At 43.9% G+C, this 23302-nt stretch overlaps 1 protein-coding gene across 1 annotated transcript in view; it reads right to left on the reverse strand.

Annotated features, from left to right (window-relative positions):
• The window catches only part of LOC135552849 (BCAS3 microtubule associated cell migration factor-like), a 350870-nt gene that overhangs the window by 319043 nt on the left and 8525 nt on the right, over positions 1 to 23302 (reverse strand). The window contains 4 exon segments of the mRNA XM_064984756.1: positions 2286 to 2362; positions 2488 to 2595; positions 16390 to 16462; positions 20114 to 20195. Of these exon segments, the coding sequence (XP_064840828.1) occupies positions 2286 to 2362; positions 2488 to 2595; positions 16390 to 16462; positions 20114 to 20195 (340 nt within the window).

Consider the following 23302-nt stretch of genomic DNA (forward strand, 5'->3'; position numbering starts at 1 on the left):
TGTTCTAAACGTGGTGCTCCTTGAGGGGGCATGGTGGTTTGTGTATTGCGGGGTAAACGCTGCGAGTATCAGTGTTTAGTTAGTTGGTTGTTGGGCTGGGTGATGCCAGCGTGACAGACTTGCTTGTCTTTTTGGTGGTAGGATGTTTGTGTGGAAAATGCTGATTTGTTACGTGACTGGGCTGGTTCTAGCTCTGTGTGTTGGTGCTACTGGCTATATAACAGTTAGTGGGTAGCTATATCACTTTGGTGTTTTCACATATGTACACAGAGAGACACAGGAGAGACTGAGCATCTGTTCCAAGATGATATGTCCATTGACTTCCCAGAAGAGAAGATGCATCTGTGAGTACTAATCTAGTGTGTGTGTATATATCTGTGTGTGTATATACAGTGGGGCAAGAAAGTATTTAGTCAGCCACCAATTGTGCAAGTTCTCCCACTTAAAAAGATGAGAGAGACCTGTAATTTTCGTCATAGGTACACTTCAACTATGACAGACAAAATGAGAAAATAATCCAGAAAATCACATTGTAAGATTTTTAATGAATTTATTTGCAAATTATGGTGGAAAATAAGTATTTAGTCACCTACAAACAAGCAAGATTTCTGGCTCTCACAGACCTGTAAAAACTTCTTTAAGAGGCTCCTCTGTCCTCCACTCGTTACCTGTATTAATGGCACCTGTTTGAACCTGTTATCAGTATAAAAGACACCTGCCCACAACCTCAAACAGTCACACTCCAAACTCCACTATGGCCAAGACCAAAGAGCTGTCAAAGGACACCAGAAACAAAATTGTAGACCTGCACCAGGCTGGGAAGACTGAATCTGCAATAGGTAAGCAGCATGGTTTGAAGAAATCAACTGTGGGAGCAGTTATTAGGAAATGGAAGACATACAAGACCACTGATAACATTCCCTCGATCTGGGGCTCCACGTAAGATCTCACCCCGTGGGGTCAAAATTATCACAAGAACGGTGAGCAAAAATCCCAGAACCACACAGGGGGACCTAGTGAATGACCTGCAGAGAGCTGGAACCAAAGTAACAAAGCCTACCATCCGTAACACACTACGCCGCCAGGGACTCAAATCCTGCAGTGCCAGATGTGTCCCCCTGCTTAAGCCAGTACATGTCCAGGCCCGTCTGAAGTTTGCTAGAGAGCATTTGGATGATCCAGAAGAAGATTGGGAGAATGTCATATGGTCAGATGAAACCAAAATAGAACTTTTTGGTAAAAGCTCAACTCGTCGTGTTTGGAGGACAAAAAATGCTGAGTTGCATCCAAAGAACACCATACCTACTGTGAAGCATGGGGGTGGAAACATCATGCTTTGGGGCTGTTTTTCTGCAAAGGGACCAGGACGACTGATCCGTGTAAAGGAAAGAATGAATGGGGCCATGTATCGTGAGATTTTTAGTGAAAACCTCCTTCCATCAGCAAGGTCATTGAAGATGAAACGTGGCTGGGTCTTTCAGCATGACAATGATCCCAAACACACCGCCCGGGCAACGAAGGAGTGGCTTCGTAAGAAGCATTTCAAGGTCCTGGAGTGGTCGTGCCAGTCTCCAGATCTCAACCCCATAGAAAATCTTTGGAGGGAGTTGAAAGTCTGTGTTGCCCAGCAACAGCCCAGAAACATCACTGCTCTCGAGGAGATCTGCATGGAGGAATGGGTCAAAATACCAGCAACAGTGTGTGAAAACCTTGTGAAGACTTACAGAAAACATTTTACCTCTGTCATTGCCAACAAAGGGTATATAACAAAGTATTGAGATAAACTTTTGTTATTGACCAAATACTTATTTTCCACCATAATTTGCAAATAAATTCATTAAAAATCCTACAATATGATTTTCTCAGGGTTTTTTTCTCTCATTTTGTCTGTCATAGTTGAAGTGTACCTATGATGAAAATTACAGGCCTCTCATCTTTTTAAGTGGGAGAACTTGCACAATTGGTGGCTGACTAAAAACTTTTTTACCCCACTATGTGTGTATGGTGATAAGAACAATGTGTGAAGTATAATCAGGGGGGATTTTATTGATCAAAGCCACAAGGAAAACAAACGTCCATGAGTGTGTCATCTGGTTCAACATGAACACATACATCAAAGCCTTATCATCCAAAGTAGCCAAATTCACAGACAGCATCCTAAATGGCACCCTATCCCCTACATAGTGCACTACCTTTGACCAGGGCCCATAGGACTCTGTTCAAAAGCAGTGCACTAAGTAGGGAATAGGGTGTGATTTAGGATACACAGAGTCCCAGCTCCTTACTTGTAACAAAGAACTTTTTGGTGAAGGTACAGCTGTCGAATGCAGCAATCTTCTCCTGCAGGGCGACAACTAGAATCCTACAACAACAACACAAAATCAGGAAAATTACAAATAGGATGTGATTTTCATATAACATAATACTGCAATATATTGATATGAATGCACTTTATATGAATAAGTAAAGTGATTATTCTGTACGTACTCCCTATTGCAGTGCAGGTCGTAGATGGGCGTCTTGAACTGGATGGACTTGACCATCTCCCCTGTCCTCAGAGAGTACAGGTCCACACAGCAGTATGGGGGGCTGGTCCTAGGCATAGAAACACAAACGCTTCCTTTATTTGAAACATTCAGTAGAAAACAGACAGATATTTTCGAGGTCATGCAGATGCTTGGACTTCTGAGTCATCATGAGTCATTAGTCAAATATTTAAATCACACATGGACCAAAACTCACTCACACACACACACACACACCAGGGTAATCAGAGACAGTGTTTAACAGCTGTAAGTGAAGCCATTGAGAGCCCAGGCCACTGGCGACCAGTGAATCAACATTTAGAAGGCTCAGTGGAGAGGAGGCCTGTGGCGGGCTGGAACCCCAGAGCGCCCCAGGGAGGGGAGGCAGAGAAGAGGAGAGGGATTATAGCGAAATGGTTTGTCATGTAACACACATTTACTGGAGGCCTCCTAGGGAGGGAGGCCAACACCAGCCAGTGGCTGCTGGCATTGGAACATAGACATAAATCCTCATCAACTGTTCTCTCCACCTATCGGTCTGTCCTTCTCCTCGGACTCGCTCGCTCTCCCTTCTCTTGATCTCTCCCCACTGGCAGAGACCATGGTGCCACATTCGTGTGTTGGTTCTGTTTCCAGGGCCATTGGGGTTGTTTGCTTTCAGAAGGCTATTTACTCTGCTGTATATATATTTTTTAAACTTCTTCCTATAAAAACATAAGTCTTTAAAGTATTTACGCTACAAAGTTCACTGTCACTGTGTACAATTTCAGAGGAGACGACCCTAAAATAACCAGAAATCTAAGAGAGCTTCATTTTATGCCAGCCTACGAATACAAAAAAAGTTCATTTCGAAAGTCTGAGCCCAATCCTGTAGCAGATCTTCTACTCCACTCGGGTCAATGCGTCAATAAGGTTGTAATGTAATCTACGTTCCTAATCACTGAAACCAACTGACCGACCAACCGGCAGCTACTTTCTCCATCTTTATGGTGGAAAAGATCTGCTCCTTCCATTCAGGCGTCTCTCTGACAGATGCAAACAGTGGATGAAATACTGTGGCCGAACCGTTGAGAAAATTACCCCATTTCAAAATATGCACACATCAGGCCATCACAAAGCAGCCAAGACATCTTAAACTGGCCGCAAAGCGCCGGGAACATGGAAACACTTTGGGGAGAGATGAATGGTAAAAAGCTGCAGGGACTCTCCTCCATGTGCTACTCGATAGCCCTGAGTCGCAGCCATGGAGAACCGGAGGGGGTTTCATTTGCCATAATTCTTCCAATGAGGGAATCTTAGAATGGAGCCGATGATAGAGAAGCCAGTCTGCCTGCACTACATTCTTTTTTTCCTCTCCTTACTTTTCTTCTCTCTCGCTTCTCAATCTTTTGTTCCCTCTCTTTCACTCCATCTCTCTCTCTTATTCCTCTTTCTCTCATCTCTCCCGCTCTCTCCTCCTTTTCCGCACTCTTGGTCAGTAGACATGGCCCTTGTTTAACTGCTGTTGGTTCGTGTTAGCCGTGTGTAGACTGGCTATATTGAGTGTTGTCGCTACAGTAAATGCCAAGCAGTATTAGTTTCTGTGAACACAGACTGTATGATGTTCTGGCTCCATGTCTGCCTGGGGACTGGGTGGTACAAATACACTAAATTAGTCCTGTTGCAGACATAAGGTGAGACATTCAGGTAACTGCCAAAATAAAGGAAACACTTAAGTAAATGAGGGATGCCAAGTACATTGAAAGCATGTGCTTCTACACAGGTGTGGTTCCTGAGTTAATTAATCAATTAACAGTCCATCATGTTTTGGGTCATGTATAAAAATGCCCAGTTGTCCATTATTTTGGCTACCATGACTAGTCGTACTGAGCGATTAATCAACTTTAGTTTCGATTAAAAATATATTTTTTTACATTAAATGCACTATGCATTATGTGGGTTGAATGCTGTAACACAGAATAAAACAATGAATAAAAGTCCCATGATGGTAGTGACTGCCCATTACTGCTCATCACTTATAATCTTAATTTATTCACATTACTTTAATGTAATAAAATATTTCAGTAGTGTATTTTACATTTGTTTTATTTGATGACTTATTTCATTCCAAGTCATCATCTCCATGCTGTCTGACAAAATCACTATTTACTTCAAAGTAAACAAGGCATACTTTTATGTCTGCTGAATACCATCAAATCAATTAGATCATGTATTTTCAGGTAGAGATACCTTGTGAAGCAACAGCTGCTGTCTATATCATCTCACGATCACACATTCTTCTCTCTTCCATAGCAGGCGTAAAAGAAACTGATCAAGTAGATGCACAATGGATTATGGTCATTGTAGCATATTACCAATGGTTTAGGTGCTAAACTATGTAGAACTGTGGCACGCTGGAAACCATCTCCCTACTACATCACACAGTTCAGGCCGGATCTGATTTATCTAAAAAGAACATTAAAAAATAAACTGTGCAATATGCGCACTGAGCTCACATAAAAAAAACTATTGAAAAAGAATTTAAATAACTGCCCGCCATTTGTCAATTCGTTGTTTTAAAACCTCAATTCCGGTTAATCGCTCAGCACTAATGACTAGAAGAGATCTGTGACTTTAGAAGAGGGGTCTCAAAAAGGAGCATAGGGGGTTTAAAGGGTGTGTCTCAGTGACCAGATCTCAACCTAATTGAACACTTGCGGGAGATTCTGGAGCGCCTGAGACAGCGTTTTCCACCACCTTGAACAAAACACCAATTTATTGGAATAATGGTGTCACATCCCTCCAATAGAGTTCCAGACAAAACCACATTGAAGCTGGTGGCTGCCCAACGCCCTATTAAGACACTATGTTGACATGTGCTTTATTTTGGCAGTTACCTGCAGGTCTTGTCCAGAAACCACACCTAGTCCCTAATGACTTCCCTGCTGCCCCGTCTCAAAATACCTAACATCATCAATAAGATTTCAATAGATGTGAATGATGTGGAGAGTAACCCTCTCACGGAAAAAATCGTCTGCGTCTCAAATGACACCCTATTCCCCATATACTACCTTGGCTGCTACGGCTGTCCACGCCCTAAAAGGACGCTTACCCCTTGATCAAGGGATTAGTGTGTGCGTGTAAGCAGCACCACTCCACAGAGCTGGGGCAGACATGAACGCGGCTCCACACAACCACTGACACAGCCAGCGGCAACACCCAACACACTCTCACTGGCTGGCTGGCTGCTAAGGAAACTTTCCCTAGTCAGTGGCTGGACACTCAGCAGCAGCTCCGGCGCCACGGGAGCCCTCAGACCTCTCAGCCCAGCCAGAGACCTAAAACGTTGTGTCCACGCGCACATACATGCTTGTGTACGCATGCATGCCTGATATTGCCTGTTTGTGTGCGCACGTACGCCTGTATGTGGGTGTCTGGTGTGTGTGCAAGTGGGATTGTCTGACGTTCTGTGTGCATGTCAAAGTGTGTGCATTCCCCCCTCATTTCCTGTAAGAGACAATGAGGAAGACAAAGGAGGTGACAGAGTTTTGGGTGACCTCCATTCAGTTGTCCATAGCAGCCGTACCAGAATACTGATCTGCTGCAGGACTTACACTAGGAGATCAAGGCATATTATGATACTCTCTGGCACAGCAAGGAAGCATTACCAATCTGAGTACAGGCAATGAGATTAATAGAGAGATAACTTATCCTAACTTGTTTTCTGGCAGCTCCTCCATCGATTTCAGCATTATAACCAGGGTCAAATCAATCTAATCCAAATGCTTTTTACAAAATATCAGGCGCCCAGATTGAGTCACTCATGGGGACAATGATGATAGCACGCCCGTCCCTCTATTACCGAATGAAAATAGCCCCCAGTTGAATTGTTTCGGCCTGGGCAGTATTTTAACAAATGTCGGCGTTCTAATGGAGCCAGGGCAGGGTCAGCTGTAATGTGATTTCCTGGTGCTGGTGCCGCGTAGGCGTGGGTTGAAAGCCAGGCTAAATCATCATTCAGGGCTAGATGTCAGTCCAGTAACATGTTAAGGTGACACTGAGCACCCTCCTCCACCTCGGTAATAGGACTGCTATTATGGCTATGAGATCAAGTGTCTATTTACTGGGATGGCCTTTTGGGTCTGAATTGATGCAAAGAGAGAGGGAAGGAGATTGAAGCGGTTGGGAGAGAGAGACAGATGAGATTGTAAAATCATAAAAAAGGTTGAGAGTGTCTTTAAGCACTTGCATACATACTCACACACACGGAAATAGAGCAACACACACACAGAAATAGAGCAACACACACACAGAAATAGAGCAACACACAGAAATAGAGCAACACACAGAAATAGAGCAACACACAGAAATAGAGCAACACACACACACCCACTGATGAGGCAACAGCCATGACCTCTGGAGGAGAGTCTAAGCCTGCTTGAGTGGAAACGGTTGGTCTTAGCCCATGTCGACTTCACAACGCTTCTAACATGAAGGGTTTCCTCACATAACAGTAAACCTAAATTACTCCGATAATAACTGGGTAGTAGGCTGTAAAGCAGCCAGATAGATGGATGTAGCAGGTGTGGCTCTCCATCTCCTCCTCAAAACGGCCACTGGGCAAGCCAGTAAAATAGATGTGTACATCCTAAATGGCACCCTATTCCCTATATAGTGTACCAATTTTGCCCAGAGCCCTATGGGACCAGGTCAAAAGTGGTGCACTACCTGGGGAATAGGGTGCCATTTGGGACACATACAATGTTTCTGAGCCTCTTGACCATCCAGCACAGCACAGCTCTGCTTTGCCTGGCCTGGCCTGCTATAGACTAGCTACTATACCATTTTGGAAAAAGTATACACAACAGAATGTTTATGTGACATTTACAACCGGGGCAGAGCATTAATTTTAGCAACACGTCAGTTTACAATGGTTATCATGTACATTAGGTCAGACGCATGCCATTTAAATCACGAGAGGGTTTTTTCTACATAAAAGACATCTTTAACATCTGTTATTTTTTTCCTCCAACATGATATCTCTGTGAGCTGGGCTTGCACTTCTTCTCCGGGAGGGAACGTCTGGCTTCTGGTCGATGGGAACCGGGAAGGTTATTAATTCATGCATTTTTATGAACCGGAGCTCAACTGATGGATAAAGAAAACTGCACACTTCATGTGGCAGGCTGCAGTGGGGTAGAGAGCAGGGGAATGGGGAAACCACGTTTCAGACTGCAGCTCAGAGCTGAGCCCTTTACGAGCTCCCTGAATACCAACAGACAATTACACGCTGTGGAAACGCTAAACAAATACAGCCTGGGCCTGGTCCCTGCAGTCTCTGCTGGAAGTGCTGAGAGGACAGGGACAGAGTGCCCAAAGGCCAGGGATGCCACCCGGTCCACAAACCGCCTAGATATAAACCAATGGATTTCAGAGCAATAAACTACAGACCTACAGGTGCATATTAAACAACAGTATTTAGATTTCTTTCATTTCTACAGTACTATAACACATATGGAATCATGTAGTAACCAAAACAAAAGTGTTAAACAAATCAAAATATATTTTTGATTTCAGATTTCTACAAAGTAGCCACCCTTTGCATTGATAACAGCTTTGCACACTCTTGGCATTCTCTCAACCAGCTTCATGAGGTGTACCTGATATGTATTTCAATGAACAGGTGTGCCTTGCTAAAAGTTAATTTGTTTAATTTCTTTCCTTCTTAATGCATTTGAGCCAATCAGTTGTGTTGTGACAAGGTAGGGGTGGTATACAGAAGATAGCCAAGTCCATATGGCAAGAACTTTGAAAGTTTCTTCAAGTGCAGTCGCAAAAATCATCAAGCGCTATGATGAAACTCTCGCTCTCATGAGGACCACCACAGGAAAGGAAGACCCAGAGTTACTTGTGTAACTCTGTGTTGTTGTATGTGTCGAATTGCTATGCTTTATCTTGGCCAGGTCGCAGTTGCAAATGAGAACTTGTTCTCAACTAGCCTACCTGGTTAAATAAAGGTGAAATAAAAACTTCTGCTGCAGAGGATAAGTTCATTAGAGTTAAATGCACCTCAGATTGCAGCCCAAATAAATGCTACAGAGTTTAAGTAACAGACACATCTCAACATCAACTGTTCAGAGGAAACTGCGTGAATAGGGCCTTCATGAACACATTTCTGCAAAGAAACCACTACTAAAGGGCATCAATAAAAAGAAGAGACTTGCTTGGGTCAAGGAACACGAGCAATGGACATTAGACTGGTAGAAATCTGTCCTTTGGTCTGATGAATCCAAATTGGAGCGACGCTGTGGCTTTGTGAGACGCAGAGTAAGTGAACGGATGATCTCCGCATGTGTGATTCCCACTGTGAAGCATGGAGGAGGCATGATGGTGTGTGGGTGCTTTCCTGTGACATTGTCAGTGATTTATTTAGAATTCAAAGCATACGTAACCAGCATGGCTACCAGAGCATTCTGCAGCGATATGCCATCTCATCTGGTTTGCGCTTAGTGGGACTATCATTTGTTTTTCAACAGGACAATGACCAACACACCTACAGGCTGTGTAAGGGCTATTTGACCAGGAAGGAGAGTGATGGAGTGTTGCATCAGATGAACTGTCCTCCACAATCACCCGACCTCAACCCAATTGAGATGGTTTGGGATGAGTTGGACCACAGAATGAAGGAAAAGCAGCCAACAAGTGCTCAGCATATGTGGGAACTCCTTCAAGACTGTTGGAAAAGCATTCCTCATGAAGCTGGTTGAGAGAATGACAAGTGTGCAAAGCTGTCATCAAGTCAAAGGATGGCTATAAAATATATTTTGATTTAACACTTTTTTGGTTACTACATGATTCCATATGTGTTATTTCATGGTTTTGAGGTCTTCACTATTATTCTACAAATGTATAAAATAGTAAAAATAAAGAATAACCTTGAAATGATTAGGTGTCCAAACTTTTGACTGGTACTGTTCATCTTGCATCTGGGAAATTGGTTGATGTGCACGCACTACTGGTGAACCACATAGGTAAAAGTCCTTGGAGTTGAAGAGCTTAAATGCTTACCAAAACTGACACCTGTCAGTGATAAGATTTTTGGGGGGAAAGAAAATCATACAACAGAAGAGGCCATGTTTTATTTTCTTCTTAACAGAAGAGCCTATTGGAACTGATCTCACAGTGGTGTTTTGAGAAACATGTTACAAATAAAGCCTGGACAAATTGGTAAAACTAATCTTTGGACTGAGATCAGACTGGTGAGGCGGAGTCATAAATTTATAACAGTTATTTCTACACACACGCACATGATAACAATTACTTTATTTTCATAGACATCAAGTGAGGTGGGTGGTACTGGCAGAAAAGAGACACAAATTCTGTCACAATATTCCCAAAGTTTCCTTCTACCCCTCTCTGACCCCCTCCAACCCACTCCATCTTTCTCATTCCCTCTCTCCCCTGTAGAACCCAACCCTCAACACACAACAAACGCTGGCCACATCAGAGGCAGCTCGGGGGGGTGGGAAAAGGGTCTGTGATTCCGGCACGCCGCGGGCATTAGCGGGAAAGTAATTAGGGTAAAAAGTTCAACCACAGCTCCATGTCTGCAGCACTGCCAGAAATGCATTTCCTCCTCATTCAGTACCGTACACCACCAACAAGCATATTGGAAACACATTGCCCCGCCAGTGTGTGTGTGAGAGAGAGAGAACGCTTGCAAAAATCCCTTGGTAAACCGCTAGAGTTTATTGACGTACCAGTGCGTCAATCTAAGTAACATAATTTTAAAAATCAGCATCACAATCCGTCTGTTTTTTTTGCATGGGCTGCGTCTATATCCACTGCATCCACCTATTTCGCCCTTTCTTGCATCCAAACGGTTTGGCCTAAAAACTAACATGACCATCCTATAGAAAGGGGAGACTCTTGCGAACTGGACGTTGTTCTCCGTTTTGCTCTACGACCCCCAGAAGTGTCACAGGACTTGTCTACAAGTAACCCATACAAATTAATGGAATTATGGAGGAAGTGTGTCAAAGACAAGGGGTAAAATAAGTTTCTTCTATCTCCTAGATATAGAACAGACCCTTCAAACCTTATTCCTTATGACTTAATTTTTTTTACCTTTCTTTCCCTTTATTAATATGTTATTCAATGTGTTTCTATTGTGGTAAAGGCCGAATTCAATATCACATCAAAAATATATATATTTTTTATTTACCTAAAGCGGTCCAAAAACTCAAAATCATAGTCAAACGATCCATGGTATGACCTTCTTAAAACAATTCCATTTGTCAGCTTAGAGTAACAATAACAAAAGAGAGCCCAATAATAAATATTAGATGGACAGGAGTTCAACCTCCTCACCATTACTGACAGCAGTGGAGTGGACATTAATATTTATCATCGAAAAAACATGCCTTGTATTTAATGCACTTCTTGTCAGTTCACTATTCGCCAATTTTCTGTCAGAGTTAAGTGGAAACATTTAAAACAAAAAACAGCATCTCGTCAAGTGTGCATTCAGCTTTGACAGCTAAATGCACAGTTGTGTCAAATAGCCTGTAGTCAAATGCTCTAAATATCGTAGCATATCATATTAAAGTTCAAACAATGTACTCATAGCAGACTACCTACGAGGAAGATTCAACAACACGACAGGTCAGCCAGAAAGAGCATTATGAACCCACAGAAAATACTTTAAGACCAAGGTAATTCAACCTGTATGCATTCTTCATTGTCCAATACACAATATGTTGCCTCAGGGTGTATCTGCCAAGGAGTCCACTTTGTGATAACACATGGAGTTGTTCTTTACTGTCAAGTGTCAGATGAGAATTGAATACTACTAAAGATATCACTATAAAATGAAAATATCACTGCATTATCAACACAAAAATGAACAACTACTCTTTGAATAAACCCTTGTTGGTTACAACACAAATAAAGCTGGGCTACCCGTCCTGCAGCATCTTAAAAAAGAAAATATATACGGAAAACTGCTTTTAAACTCTTCAAAAGGCTTCACTTCAAAGGCTAGGGTCTTCCTATCCTTGGAGACCTCAAGTTATATGAGTGTCCCAGTCTGCACGGAACACACAGAGGACAGACAGCGCACAGATCTAAGCAGCAGTTAGCTGCACCTGGACTAGACTGTCTCAGAGGAACAGTCGGGAGGGGAAGGAAGACAAGAATCCATGACACAAGGACAAGATGGATGAATCCCAAATGGCAACATATTCCCCATGTAGTGCACTACTTTAGACAAGGGCCAACAGGGCTCAGGTCAAAAGTAGTGTACTATACAAGTAATATGGTAACATTTGAGACACACACTATGAGAGAGGAGACGGTGTGCTAAATAGCATAGCATCCCTAATGTCCATTTCTCACTCACATGCACAAAAACAGCTTATTGGTGAAGAGAACGTATTGGTAACTAGAGGGTACCTAGTTCAAATCCCAAGTGAGGTACAGTATACTAATGTTTTCTTTATTAGATTAGGTACTTAATCTGGTTTCCAGCCATTCACGGCTTGTCATCCTTAAACACACCAAAACTAATTGGGGTTGGAAGTTACTGGTAAGTGATATTGAGAGGAAAAATATGCTACTTCCCCTCAATAGAAATAGGTGGCATATTAATACATAAGGACATACATTCTAAGTTGCTGAACAACACCGTCGGTATCACAAAACTGATATGCCCTGATTATATTTTCACATTAAATTGGTCATTAACAGAATGTAAAACATACTGCACAAAAGCTGAATGAACGGTGGGCTGAAAATTATGCCTCATTGAGCATGTAAAAAAGAAAGTTTATACCTTTCACTTCGTACCACTGTGTTTAAACTCACTTCCTATTTGAATGGGAAAACTAGCGAGGCAGAACATATTTTCATCCGACAGAAAACAGATGAGGAAGTCAAAATAAACGCTTCAAAATAAAGCCAGAGACTGCCCTCCGTTAGCGCTAAGTGAGTGAGTGTGAGATGTGTGTGTAAGTCTAAATGTAAATGTGTGGGCTAAAATTAAAAAGGAGGTTTAGATGAGATTACAGGCATTCCCATTTCCACAGATGGCCAGTACAAAAGGTTCTGGAATGATTTCATCAGAACTCTTAAAAATAAGAACACGACATTCCCAACCACAAATTGAAAACAAACAAACGTAGGAAATAAATCAAATGTCCCTGTTAGAGCTTTATTTCTCTCTTAATCAATTCTGTGGTTAGCTGGACCACAAAAGACCACACTGATCGCACACACACAATCATCATCGCTGTGTCCCCACTGGGAGGGGGTACGTGCGTGCGTATCATGGTGACTAAAAGAACAGCCCAAAAGCCTCACGCTGGCTTCAAAAGCATCACTTCTCCAAAATCTGGTGCCTCTTTTAATACAAAGGCTCTGAGATTTACCATTTAATACACTTTAGAGGGATACCTTGCGTTTACCACTGCTAAACCTGTCATGAAAATAGCAATGAAAAGCACAGCTTAGTACCACAATAGGCTTTCATCTAAGTCTCTGAAAATGTTTAGTGGAATGAGTGGGGTTTTCCCTGCAATACTGTAATTAATATCAAGGCATTAGGTGACAGGATTAATTTTGTTTTTGGTGACAACAGGACTTAGTGGATAAAGCATTAAGATAAGGACAAATTAGGGACATGACATGATCTCTTTTTTAGGATCAATCTTGCTTTGTTGTTGTCGGGTGTCATTTCAAATTACACATAGCTTATATCTTCCTGCATTAGATTAAAAACTGTGTGCGCAATGTGTCTAATGAATAATGAGATATCAAGGACACGACACCGGCCTTGTTGGCGAGGTGTGAAAAGCCTCGACTCAAAGCCGTGAGTTTTAAAGGACAGGTCCGTGGGAGGTTCACAGTGGCCAGCTGGAGGGCCGTGGCCTGGTGCTGAAACCATAATCTCTTGAAAGGCCCAGCACCTAAAACACTGGTAATGATAAATATTGAATTAAATAAATGTAAAAAGGAGGCAAGAAAAACATGCATCCTATCCACCTATACTGGTGATGACGGTTTCCAGGTCACTACTGGCTACCGTCTGTGGTAGGTAGCCATGGTGACCATTGTCACCCTCGGGGGAGTCTCCATGAGTTCCGGGCCGGCCGGAACCCTCAGAAAATATGAATCCATCCATAGTCTCCATGGTGACAGAACAATTTATTTGTCAAAAATAAATAATAAAATCATGCCCACATCCTCTGTGCATCTGGAGATTTGGGGGTGGGTGTACAGGGTAGGAAGATGGGGGGGTTGTAAATGTCAGGGGCTCTGCTGACAAGAGCTTTTTGCCTGCCCAGACACTTCATCCACAGTTCCCAAACTCAGAGGTTATGTCCCAAATGTCATCCTATTCCCTAAAAGTGCAATACTTTTGACCAGAGCCCTATGGGCCCTGGTAAAAAAGTAGTGCACTAGTCAGGGAATAGGGTGCCATTTGGGACAGAGCAGTGAGAACAAAAGCAGGCTTCTTCTTCACTGCTGAACTTTTACCCTGGGAGTGTGTGTATGCTCCCACTCCGAAAAACACCCACAAACAGTTAAGATGCCTCCGCCCTCCACCCCCTGCCTCTGTGATTTGCATTCATTGACAAAGAGCAGTCTTAAATGTTCTGAATGTTAATACCAGCGGACCTAATTACATAATTTATATAATAACAACGACCAGCAGCAGCAGGGGCTGGAAACACAAATCCTTTCCAGACACTATGTGAGGAGAGGAGGAGCAGGAAGACCAGAGCCCAGGGGCGGATACAGTATGGCACACAGGCATTCTTCACTAATTCCCCCACCAACCCAACTGGCACTGGCGCAGTGCGTGAAGGGACACACATGTACTTTGCTGTCAGGAAAATCACTAGATCCATACATTGTTTTGGCTTAACGCATAATCCTTTCCATTGATAAAATGATGTTGAGTGGGTCTGGCTAGAAGCCCACAAATACAAGGATAGGCACACATGCTTTTCCCCCTTTCTGGTTTTCCTTTAATTTGCAAATCTTGTAATCTAAGCCTCGAGCTGACTGAACCAACTTCTAAACCAGCGCTGCTCTCTCGGCCAAGACTCCAATCTGTTTTCCATTTAAGTGTCAAGCCGGCATCCTTTTTGCTGGTTGACAAAAGCTGTTATTTTAAAATGATTATATACTAAAAAATTGAGTGAGGACCTTAGTAAGTTTACCAATGTCCTGAATGGAAAAAATGTTCTGTGGCCATAGGGTAGTCCTCTCTTCTTTTAATGTAGTGTTATTTACCAAACACCTCTGTCGGTCGGGAGTTAGGGCGGCCCCAGCCTGGCTGTGCCATTCAGCCAGAGGTCAGGGTTTGGTCTTTTAAGCATCAAGCATGTTTTCAGCATTACTGCTGAGCATCAGTCACCAGGCCAAGCAGCCAAACCCTCCCCGTCTGTAGCTCTCTCTCCGTGTCAGCCAGGACACAGCCAGAGCAGTGGTAGAGGCAGTAGAGGTAGACGAGGCAGTAGAGAATCGGAGGTAGACGAGGCAGTAGAGAATCGGTGGCAGAGGCAGTAGAGGAGGAGGCAGCTTTACTTTGAAAACTTGGGGAAGGTGGTCTCCATCAAAGCCCAGCCGAAGACAGACTTCCTCATTTCATTTCCCAGGAAGGAAATATCGAGTTAAATGTTTCGATGTTCTGGAAGAGGAGCAGGGACAAGGGGAGGGAAAAAAGGGAGGTCATGGCAACGTATGGAGAGAACAGACGCCTGGGCTTCTCTCTCTTCACCAGGGGGCTTTGATGGCTCTTATTACGTAGGACAAATTATAGGCTTTCAAATGTACTTAAGATTTGTACCTTGTAACGTCTGAACGTCACGCAGTACAACTAAGGGCCCTAGCCTGTCTTTCCCTTCCCACACATTTTAATAAAGATCGACTCTGGTGACAGAGAAAGGACATTCCATTACCACATGGAAGTTTCACATCTTCTCCTCTCATCTCCTCCTCCTCCTCCTCCTGCTCCTCCTCCTCCTGCTCCTCTAACCTCTCCTCGCTCCTTTTCTGCCTCGCCATGCAGCCAGATTGGCTTATCCAAGTCTGGTAAATTAGCAAGGAAAGTCAAGCTAAAATCACCCAAAATGACTTACTAATGCGCTGCCTTGTGTCAGTTCTTGCAGACCTGATTATTTCTAGTAAAAGATCAAAACAACTATTTGACTTGTTGCTCCCTTGTTAACCAGGCATGTGACGTGACTGGAAGGAAGGAAGGATGGGGAAAGGGAACTCATGTTAAGGCGTTGTATGAAATGACAGTCTGATCTATATATAGTGCACTACTAAATAGGGTGTCATTGCAGACGTGGTCTGAGTATGCAAGTCACGTTGACATGTTGTGCAATCTGGTGCCACTGTGAGTCTGTCTGAGTGACCAATCAGTGAGATGGAGGCCAGAGAAATAGAACGACTTGACCAGAAATTAGTCCATCATCATACATATACTAACTTCTGAGACGCTCGAAAACTGGGGGCGCCCAATAAAATAAAACTATGCCTGGTCGCCAACTGACGCACATCACTCCTACCAGTGGTCATGGTTACCAGCAGCCATGGTTAGCACATGTGGAAACTGGATTACAAGTGTGTGTGGCGTAGTTCAACTTTGACCCAACCAGAGAAAGGCTTAAGAAGCTAATGGACTGTAACTCTAATGATGTCATCAGGAAAAATCAACTCTTTCAACATGGGAAAGACTTGGGCTTGTACATAGAATCACATTATCGGATCTCTAGGGGCTTGTACTGTAAAAAGCAGTTTGTGGATTCAGTCAGATACCACCCTCCTAAGCGTATCTCCCAGCGATGTCATGAGAAATGCGTACTGTACTCACCCCGAGGACCCGGTACTCTTGCACACCCCCAGGAGAGGCCTTTTGTCCGCAAAACTATCAATCATCAGCGGACCTAGAAGAAGAAGAAGAAGAAGAAAAAGAAGGGGGAGAAGAAGAAGAAAGGGGAGAAGAAGAAGAAAGGGGAGAAGAAGAAGTAAGGGGAGAAGAGGAAAGGGGAGAAGAAGAAGAAAGGGGAGAAGAAGAAGTAAGGGGAGAAGAAGAAGAAAGGGGAGAAGAAGAAGTAAGGGGAGAAGGAGAAGGAAAAAAAGGGGGGGTGAAGGAGAGAGAGAAAGAAGATGATGAGTGACACACAGAGAGCAGTGATCATTCATCATTAGGGGGCCCTATGTATGTGAGACAGGCCTGTTGTGTAGTGTGCCCAGTCCAGCCAGCCAGAGCCACCCACTCCACTTAACTAGCACTACTGTAGCAGGATGCGTGTTGATTACATTACTACAGCAGCTCTGTAATCAAATGATACCCCCTAAAAAATTCTGAAGAGATGGACTCCCGAGTGGCGCAGTGGTCTAAGGACACTAGAGATCCTGGTTCGAGTCCAGGCTATGTCACAGCCGGCTGCGACCGGGAGAGCCATGGGACAGTGCACAATTGGCCCAGCGTTGTCCGGGTTAGGGTGGCAGGGATGCCCTTGTCCCATCACACTCTAGCGACTCCTGTGTCGGGCCAGGCACATGCATGCTAACACGGTTGCCAGGTGTGTGGTGTTTCCTCCGACACATTGGTGCTGCTGGCTTCCCAGGTGAAGTGGGCATTGTTTCAAGAAGTGGGCATTGTGTCAAGAAGCAGTGCGGCTTGGCTGGGTTGTGTGTTCGGAGGACGCATGGCTTTTGACCTTCATCTCTCCCGAGTCCGTACAGTAGTTGCAGAGAGACAATTGGACACCACGAAATTTGGGATAAAAAGGGGTACAAATTATATAAATAAAAATTACACAAAATTCTGAAGAGGAAAAGGAGACAATATATAAAATCGAACATTACAGAAGTTGGACCGTCTCATTCCTGGCAACTTGGAGAGGACTCATCCCTGCTGACCACAGAATAATGCCCAGGTTATCATGAAGAGTTATGGGGATCAAATAGATTAACAAACCAGCATGCAAGACTTTAAGAAGAAAGGAGAGGAGGGAGACGGGAGGAACAGAAACAGCACTCTGTGCAACGTGCTGAACTCAAACTATCTTTCCTCTTCATATGGAGGGGAGGATAGAGCGAGATAGATTGACAGAGAACCCCTTCAAAGCTGAGTAGGGTTCTTTTGTCTGCCTCTGTTTAATTCTTTGGGTTTGGGGCGAAATTACAGTATGTTAAAAGCCCAGTGGGCATATGTAGTTTCTTTCCCATAGGGCTCTGATCAAAGTAGTGCACTATGTAGGGAATAGGGTGCCATTTACCCCTAATTGTCCCATTCCTAAAGATGGCGAGGGAGGGATGTGGTGTGTGTGCGTGCGTGCGTGCGTGCGTAGTGGGGGTCCAGATTGAAGAAGCTGTTAGGCCTGTGGAGGGGAGTCATTTAGCCCTGACAGTAATCAGTGTGAGTTCCTGTGGTGTGACCGTGCCGTGTGGGAGAGCCAATGTGCCGTCCTCAAACCCCTAACACTCCCAAACACAGCCTTTCTTCTGCACTCATATTTCTGTCATCAAACATCACAACGGGTCACCATATTGAGCTGTAGGCAAATATGATTTCCCCAAAAGACCAAAGGGTTTCATTTGAACAATGCATTTAGGAAAATAAACAGGTTCTGTAAATACAGTCAGGGGGAAATGATCTAAGATTCCTTCATGACTAGAGTTGACTATGCTTTGATTATGAGTAGACTGTAATTTCAGAGATATAATATAGCTCCATTTCAAACTCGACATTTGTATGTTTGACTGTTGAGTGTGTGTTTATCTCATTTATAGAGGAAGGCAAGTCTGTACTGAAGCAAACATGTTTGCTGTTATAAATTATATAATTTCCAGAGCCATTTCAGTAATTAGTCCCTTTACATGGAGGCTGGGCCTCTGGGTCATCTGAGTTCAGGTCCAACACAATACTATTAATACATCCATTCTACTGTTCAAGAGACCAACAGAAGGCTCATACTGTACATATTAGGATGACTTGTCATCAATGCTCATCTATTGTACTGTGAATCCCTTTGATAGGCGTATATATGGCCTATACCAGAAGACGGAAGAAAAGAGCATAGGTTACAAACTCTGGGATGCTGGACAGATAAACGGATCGCTCTCTTCGGAAAAACACCACTTCCTCCTCTATTCCAGGAAGGGGCCTTTTGACTTATTTGAACCGACACCTATTTTCAGGACTTTCCAAACCCGCCCACCCAGGATCCCGACTGAAACAATTGGTCTTTTAACAGCTGCCACAGAGCAACAGTGTTTGCGCCGGCTGCGTCTAACAGATTGCAATCAGTGTCTCTCGCTCTCTCCCCCCGCTACTCTGGTAGTACAATTCATTTTTATTTTAGCAGTCAGAGAATCGTTCCCCTCATGTGTTGGGTATCTGCTGCTTCTTATTACTGTTGGTGGCTTTCATCCCTGTCCAGGGCCCTTTCAATGCTGTCATTGTGCATTGTTGAAATCTGCCAAAGGACCGGAACACAGAGCGAGAACAAAAAGCTGATTTTCTCACCAGAACGCCACATGCTAGCGTTTTGTGCTTTTCACTTAATTTCTGAATTATACCTGCAGTGACAGCAAATTCAAACTTCATGCCTAGAGAATAACTCATTGGCAGAACGAGGGAAATCCAATTGTATATGGGTTTAAGAGGATGTGAACGCTTACGGTCTTATATTAGATACAACGGTGTGTCTGTGAGGGTGGTCCATAGGCAACCTAGAGGTGATATGTCCCCTCTGCTTTCCATTGAAGTCTCTGATTGAACATGATTAGATCAGAACCTTGGACATGTTTTTCCCTGGCCTGCTTCTCTTCCATACCTAGCCTTTAGAAATGCTATTACCCCTGTAATACAATGGGGCCAATGAGTGACTTGAGAGAGGGAGAGGGGGGGGGCTCACCAGAGCTCTGTCACTTCATTCTGAGTCAGTCTGAGCCAGTGGGGGCCAGGCCAACAGTATGATTGAGGCCAGGACTGCCTTTAATATTAGGATAGGAACAGGAAGAGAGGGGATGCTGGCATGGGGCTTCTGACTATTAACAAACAGGTAGTCTTTAATTAACCTATGACATATCACCGCAAACACACACACGCCACATCCTCAAACGACAAATTGTGCCACACTTAACTTCGTTTCAAGAGCGGTCCTTGAGCACTGGCGAGAACTGATTTGAGCTATAAGTGATTTAATTTTTTCGGGGGAGGAGAGGCCGTGTTGAAAAACCACATCAGAGGAATAACAAGACCAATGTGCTTCAAAAACACATCCATTTAACTGCAGAGTGTTTTTTCTTCCACTTTGCAGATTGGGTGGATACATATTGACTGAAGTGGACAGAGAGGAGGTTCATGTGGCATGACAAGCTGAAAACAGCCAAGCTTTTCTACTGATTTCTAGAACGAAAGCATCTTGAGGACCTGAGTCCCTGGGAACAATCGCTTACAATGTGCATCACACTCAGATGGTCTGATGTGAACGCGTAGAATGACAGAAATACAAGACTGGAAACGTTAGGGTAGAAGGAAAAGGTGAAAAATGGTAGAGGTAGGCAGGTTGATAGATACTCACTGATATGGGGCGCTGGCAGGATGTGGGCAGCTCTCACAGGTCCGTGGCGCACAGAGAAAAGCTCCTGGGCCTCCCCACCCAGCTACAACAGAGAGGGGAAAAAAGAGAGTAGAGCAAGTTCAACAACAATGTAAGAACAAGTAAATGTAACAAGTCAAAAGTAGTGTCACCAGTGAAAAGTCAAACGCTTTGAGACTATTTTACAGTGGCTGGCCAGCTTTCTCTCGCCATCCTTCTGACATAAATGCATACAATGAACACTCAGTCTAAGACCACTCTCATTTACTCTGATTTCTTATAAATAAAGGAAAGGAAATGTAACAAATGTATTTAAAAAAGGACATTGTTGTTTTACGGTTGTTGCGGTGTAGTTCCGTCAAAAACACTTGGCCAAGCAAACACCAGCTGAACAGAGGGAATAGAGCTAGGCAGGGGGACAAGCCCACCTATACAATGCTAGGGTAAACATTTCATATAAAACAGTTAACATTTTGCCAGTCAACAGGGCTGGAGTTGTTCTTTCTGATGATAATAAACTCCATGCGTTCGGTGAGGTGACCACTAGTTCGGAGGCTGCTCCGATAATCAATACGGCCATACTTCTGATTAAGCCTCAGCGTAATGATGAGAATTATCAACGCTACACAACCAAACTTAAAGCTCCGGTTTGGATGGAGGCTAAAGGGCTAAGAAGTCGGCAGCAGGGCAAAGTCAAAAGACAATGTGGGGGCCCCTAGCTGGAACAAAGAGAGATTTGTTCACACTGGGAAAAAAAATAAAAAAATCTATTCCAACTGCGTGGAAAGGGGCTTGTCAAGGAGGAAGGGGGCCCTAGAGGGAGAGGAAGGGGAGCACTAAAGGGAGTGGAGGAGGGGCTGGTGGTTGAAGTGCCAACCAAACCGTAGTGAAAGCTACCAACAAAGGTCCCCAAAGCATTCCGATGCAAACGAGCAGCCTACTCCTTCTTTCTGTGACTGAGCCAACGCGACAGAGCGGGCTGCGGTGTCGCCTAGCTGGCAAGACCAGCAGTCTGATAACCAGACAGCTCAGCTAATTGGTTTCAAAAGCGCTATGACTGATGCCAAAAATACTTTTAAAATGCTTTGAACAGAACTGAAATCAAACATAGCCTACATACAGTATCTGAAGTAAAGAATAACAGGTTAGAAGCTGGATAGTGTTCAGGAAATAGTGTTCCCACATTGACATGTTGAACATGGCCGCCACACCTGTTGTACACCCAGCGTGTACTGTGTAGGCCTATATCCCCTGTCATTCTGAGAAGCTGCAGTGTCTATAGCTGGAGGTCACCAATAGATCAGAGGTTATTGTAGGTTGCTGCCTGTCTTTACTGTTGTATCAGATGCAATGAGAACTGTTCATGGAATTAAAGTGGTAGCTGTGCCCCTGTTCGAGGCTCCAGAGATGCTAGGTCATCCCCTGCATTAGGCCCCAGAGAGAGGCTTGGATAGTCAGGTCAGAACCCGTGCGTGGTCCGTGGTGGCTCTGACGCCTGTAACGGTGCATTGTTTTAAGCTCTAAGCTCCACTTTTGTGATGTTTTTTTGTGTTAAATTACAGCGAAACGTGCATTATCACATTACTGTCACCATAATCCACGTGTCTTAAGTAGATAAGCACATCCGAGGATGAATGCTCTTTTGCGCAATTAGTAGCCTCTTTTCAAAGTGGTGGATCAGGCCATTGTTTTTATTAAAAGTGCAGCTTGGTCCAGTGGCATTAAACTAGAGCATCATAAACCACTAGCAGGTTAAATGAGCACAGAGAGAGGGAATAAGTGGGACTATGGTGGGAGGATGGAGGATGGGTGGGATTCCTACGGCAAATGGAGTTGGAGAATAATGGAATTTGCTGGATTGTGTGTGGTGGGTGGGCGGGGGGTTAGGATAATGACAATACGGTGGGCATTGTGCATTACCCCACAGCTCATCCTTGCTTTACATGGCTCTGTGTGACAAGACAGCCAGCCAGGCATCAACAACATCCGTTTCTGCTTTCTGCCATTACATTAGCCGCCTGTCTACACAGCAGCAATATGCCCAATTGCTTCTTTCTGTGTGTGTGTGTGTCTTTTAAAAAATATATATCATAATATTAATTCAATTCAATTCTGGGTGGGATGTTTTTTGTGGAAACTAGTGTTGTACACCGTGTTTTAATCTCTGTATTACCCCTCAGTTGTAGACAGACAGACATGCATTCAGACAGGACACACGGCAAGGGCATATTGATGGTGGATGAATATGATCTATGAATAATTTTCAACAAAATGAAGTGCTTTTGGGGATCCTAAAACAACAGCTGATTTCAATTTTACCTTCCACCATGAGAGAGACATAACACTTGGTACTAAAGGCCACAAGGGGGGGCTGTTTTCACTGTTGAGCTTCCAAGCAGGCGGTGGGCCAGCGGTGATAACTTCTCTCCCTCTTGGAAGCACATGTGCCCCTGTTCGTGTAACCATGTGTATGTGACAAATACATTTGATTTGACATGAAGACAGGCTGATATTGTCCCCATCTGGGACTGTACTTTAATAATAACAGCCCACACAGACACCTCTCTTCAAAGATGGTCATTTCCCCCAACACCTCTTCAGGCCAACAACTTGCCCACGGTAGTACAGGCCTCATCTGTCTGGGACAGGGCAGGCGACACCAATCCAGTCAAAGATCCCTCGCTGTCTGAGGGGACAGTAATGCACACACACACGGACGGTTGATATGCACATACACACTCTGTCGGGCGTCTGATGAGGAGTGTGCGTGTGTGTGTGCCTCTCCATGCAGTCAGTGCCATTACAGAGGGTGTAGGCTTAGCGACTGTCAAAAAAACTTCACAGCTACTCAGGGTCGAGACCGAGGTGCTATCATAACTTAATATGAACCCAGTGAAAAAACACATCCCGGAAACATGCCAAAACCACAGAAAAACTACAAGAGGAGTAAGAGTGTGATATAAAGAGGAGCAACACCGCAACAGTATCGAGTGTATCGCCCAGTTTGGGGCCAATTCCAATTCTACTCCTTGGTTGACTGGTATTGAAATGGAACTATACGATACCCAACTCGAGATGGTACTAGAATACTCTATATGTAGTGCAGCAGCACATCTGTAGCTAGCTGGCTATGGCTCCTCTCCTCATTTATTCTGGATGGTATTATGTAGG

This window comes from Oncorhynchus masou, chromosome 13, assembly GCF_036934945.1.
Source record: "Oncorhynchus masou masou isolate Uvic2021 chromosome 13, UVic_Omas_1.1, whole genome shotgun sequence".
Lineage (NCBI taxonomy): Eukaryota > Metazoa > Chordata > Actinopteri > Salmoniformes > Salmonidae > Oncorhynchus > Oncorhynchus masou.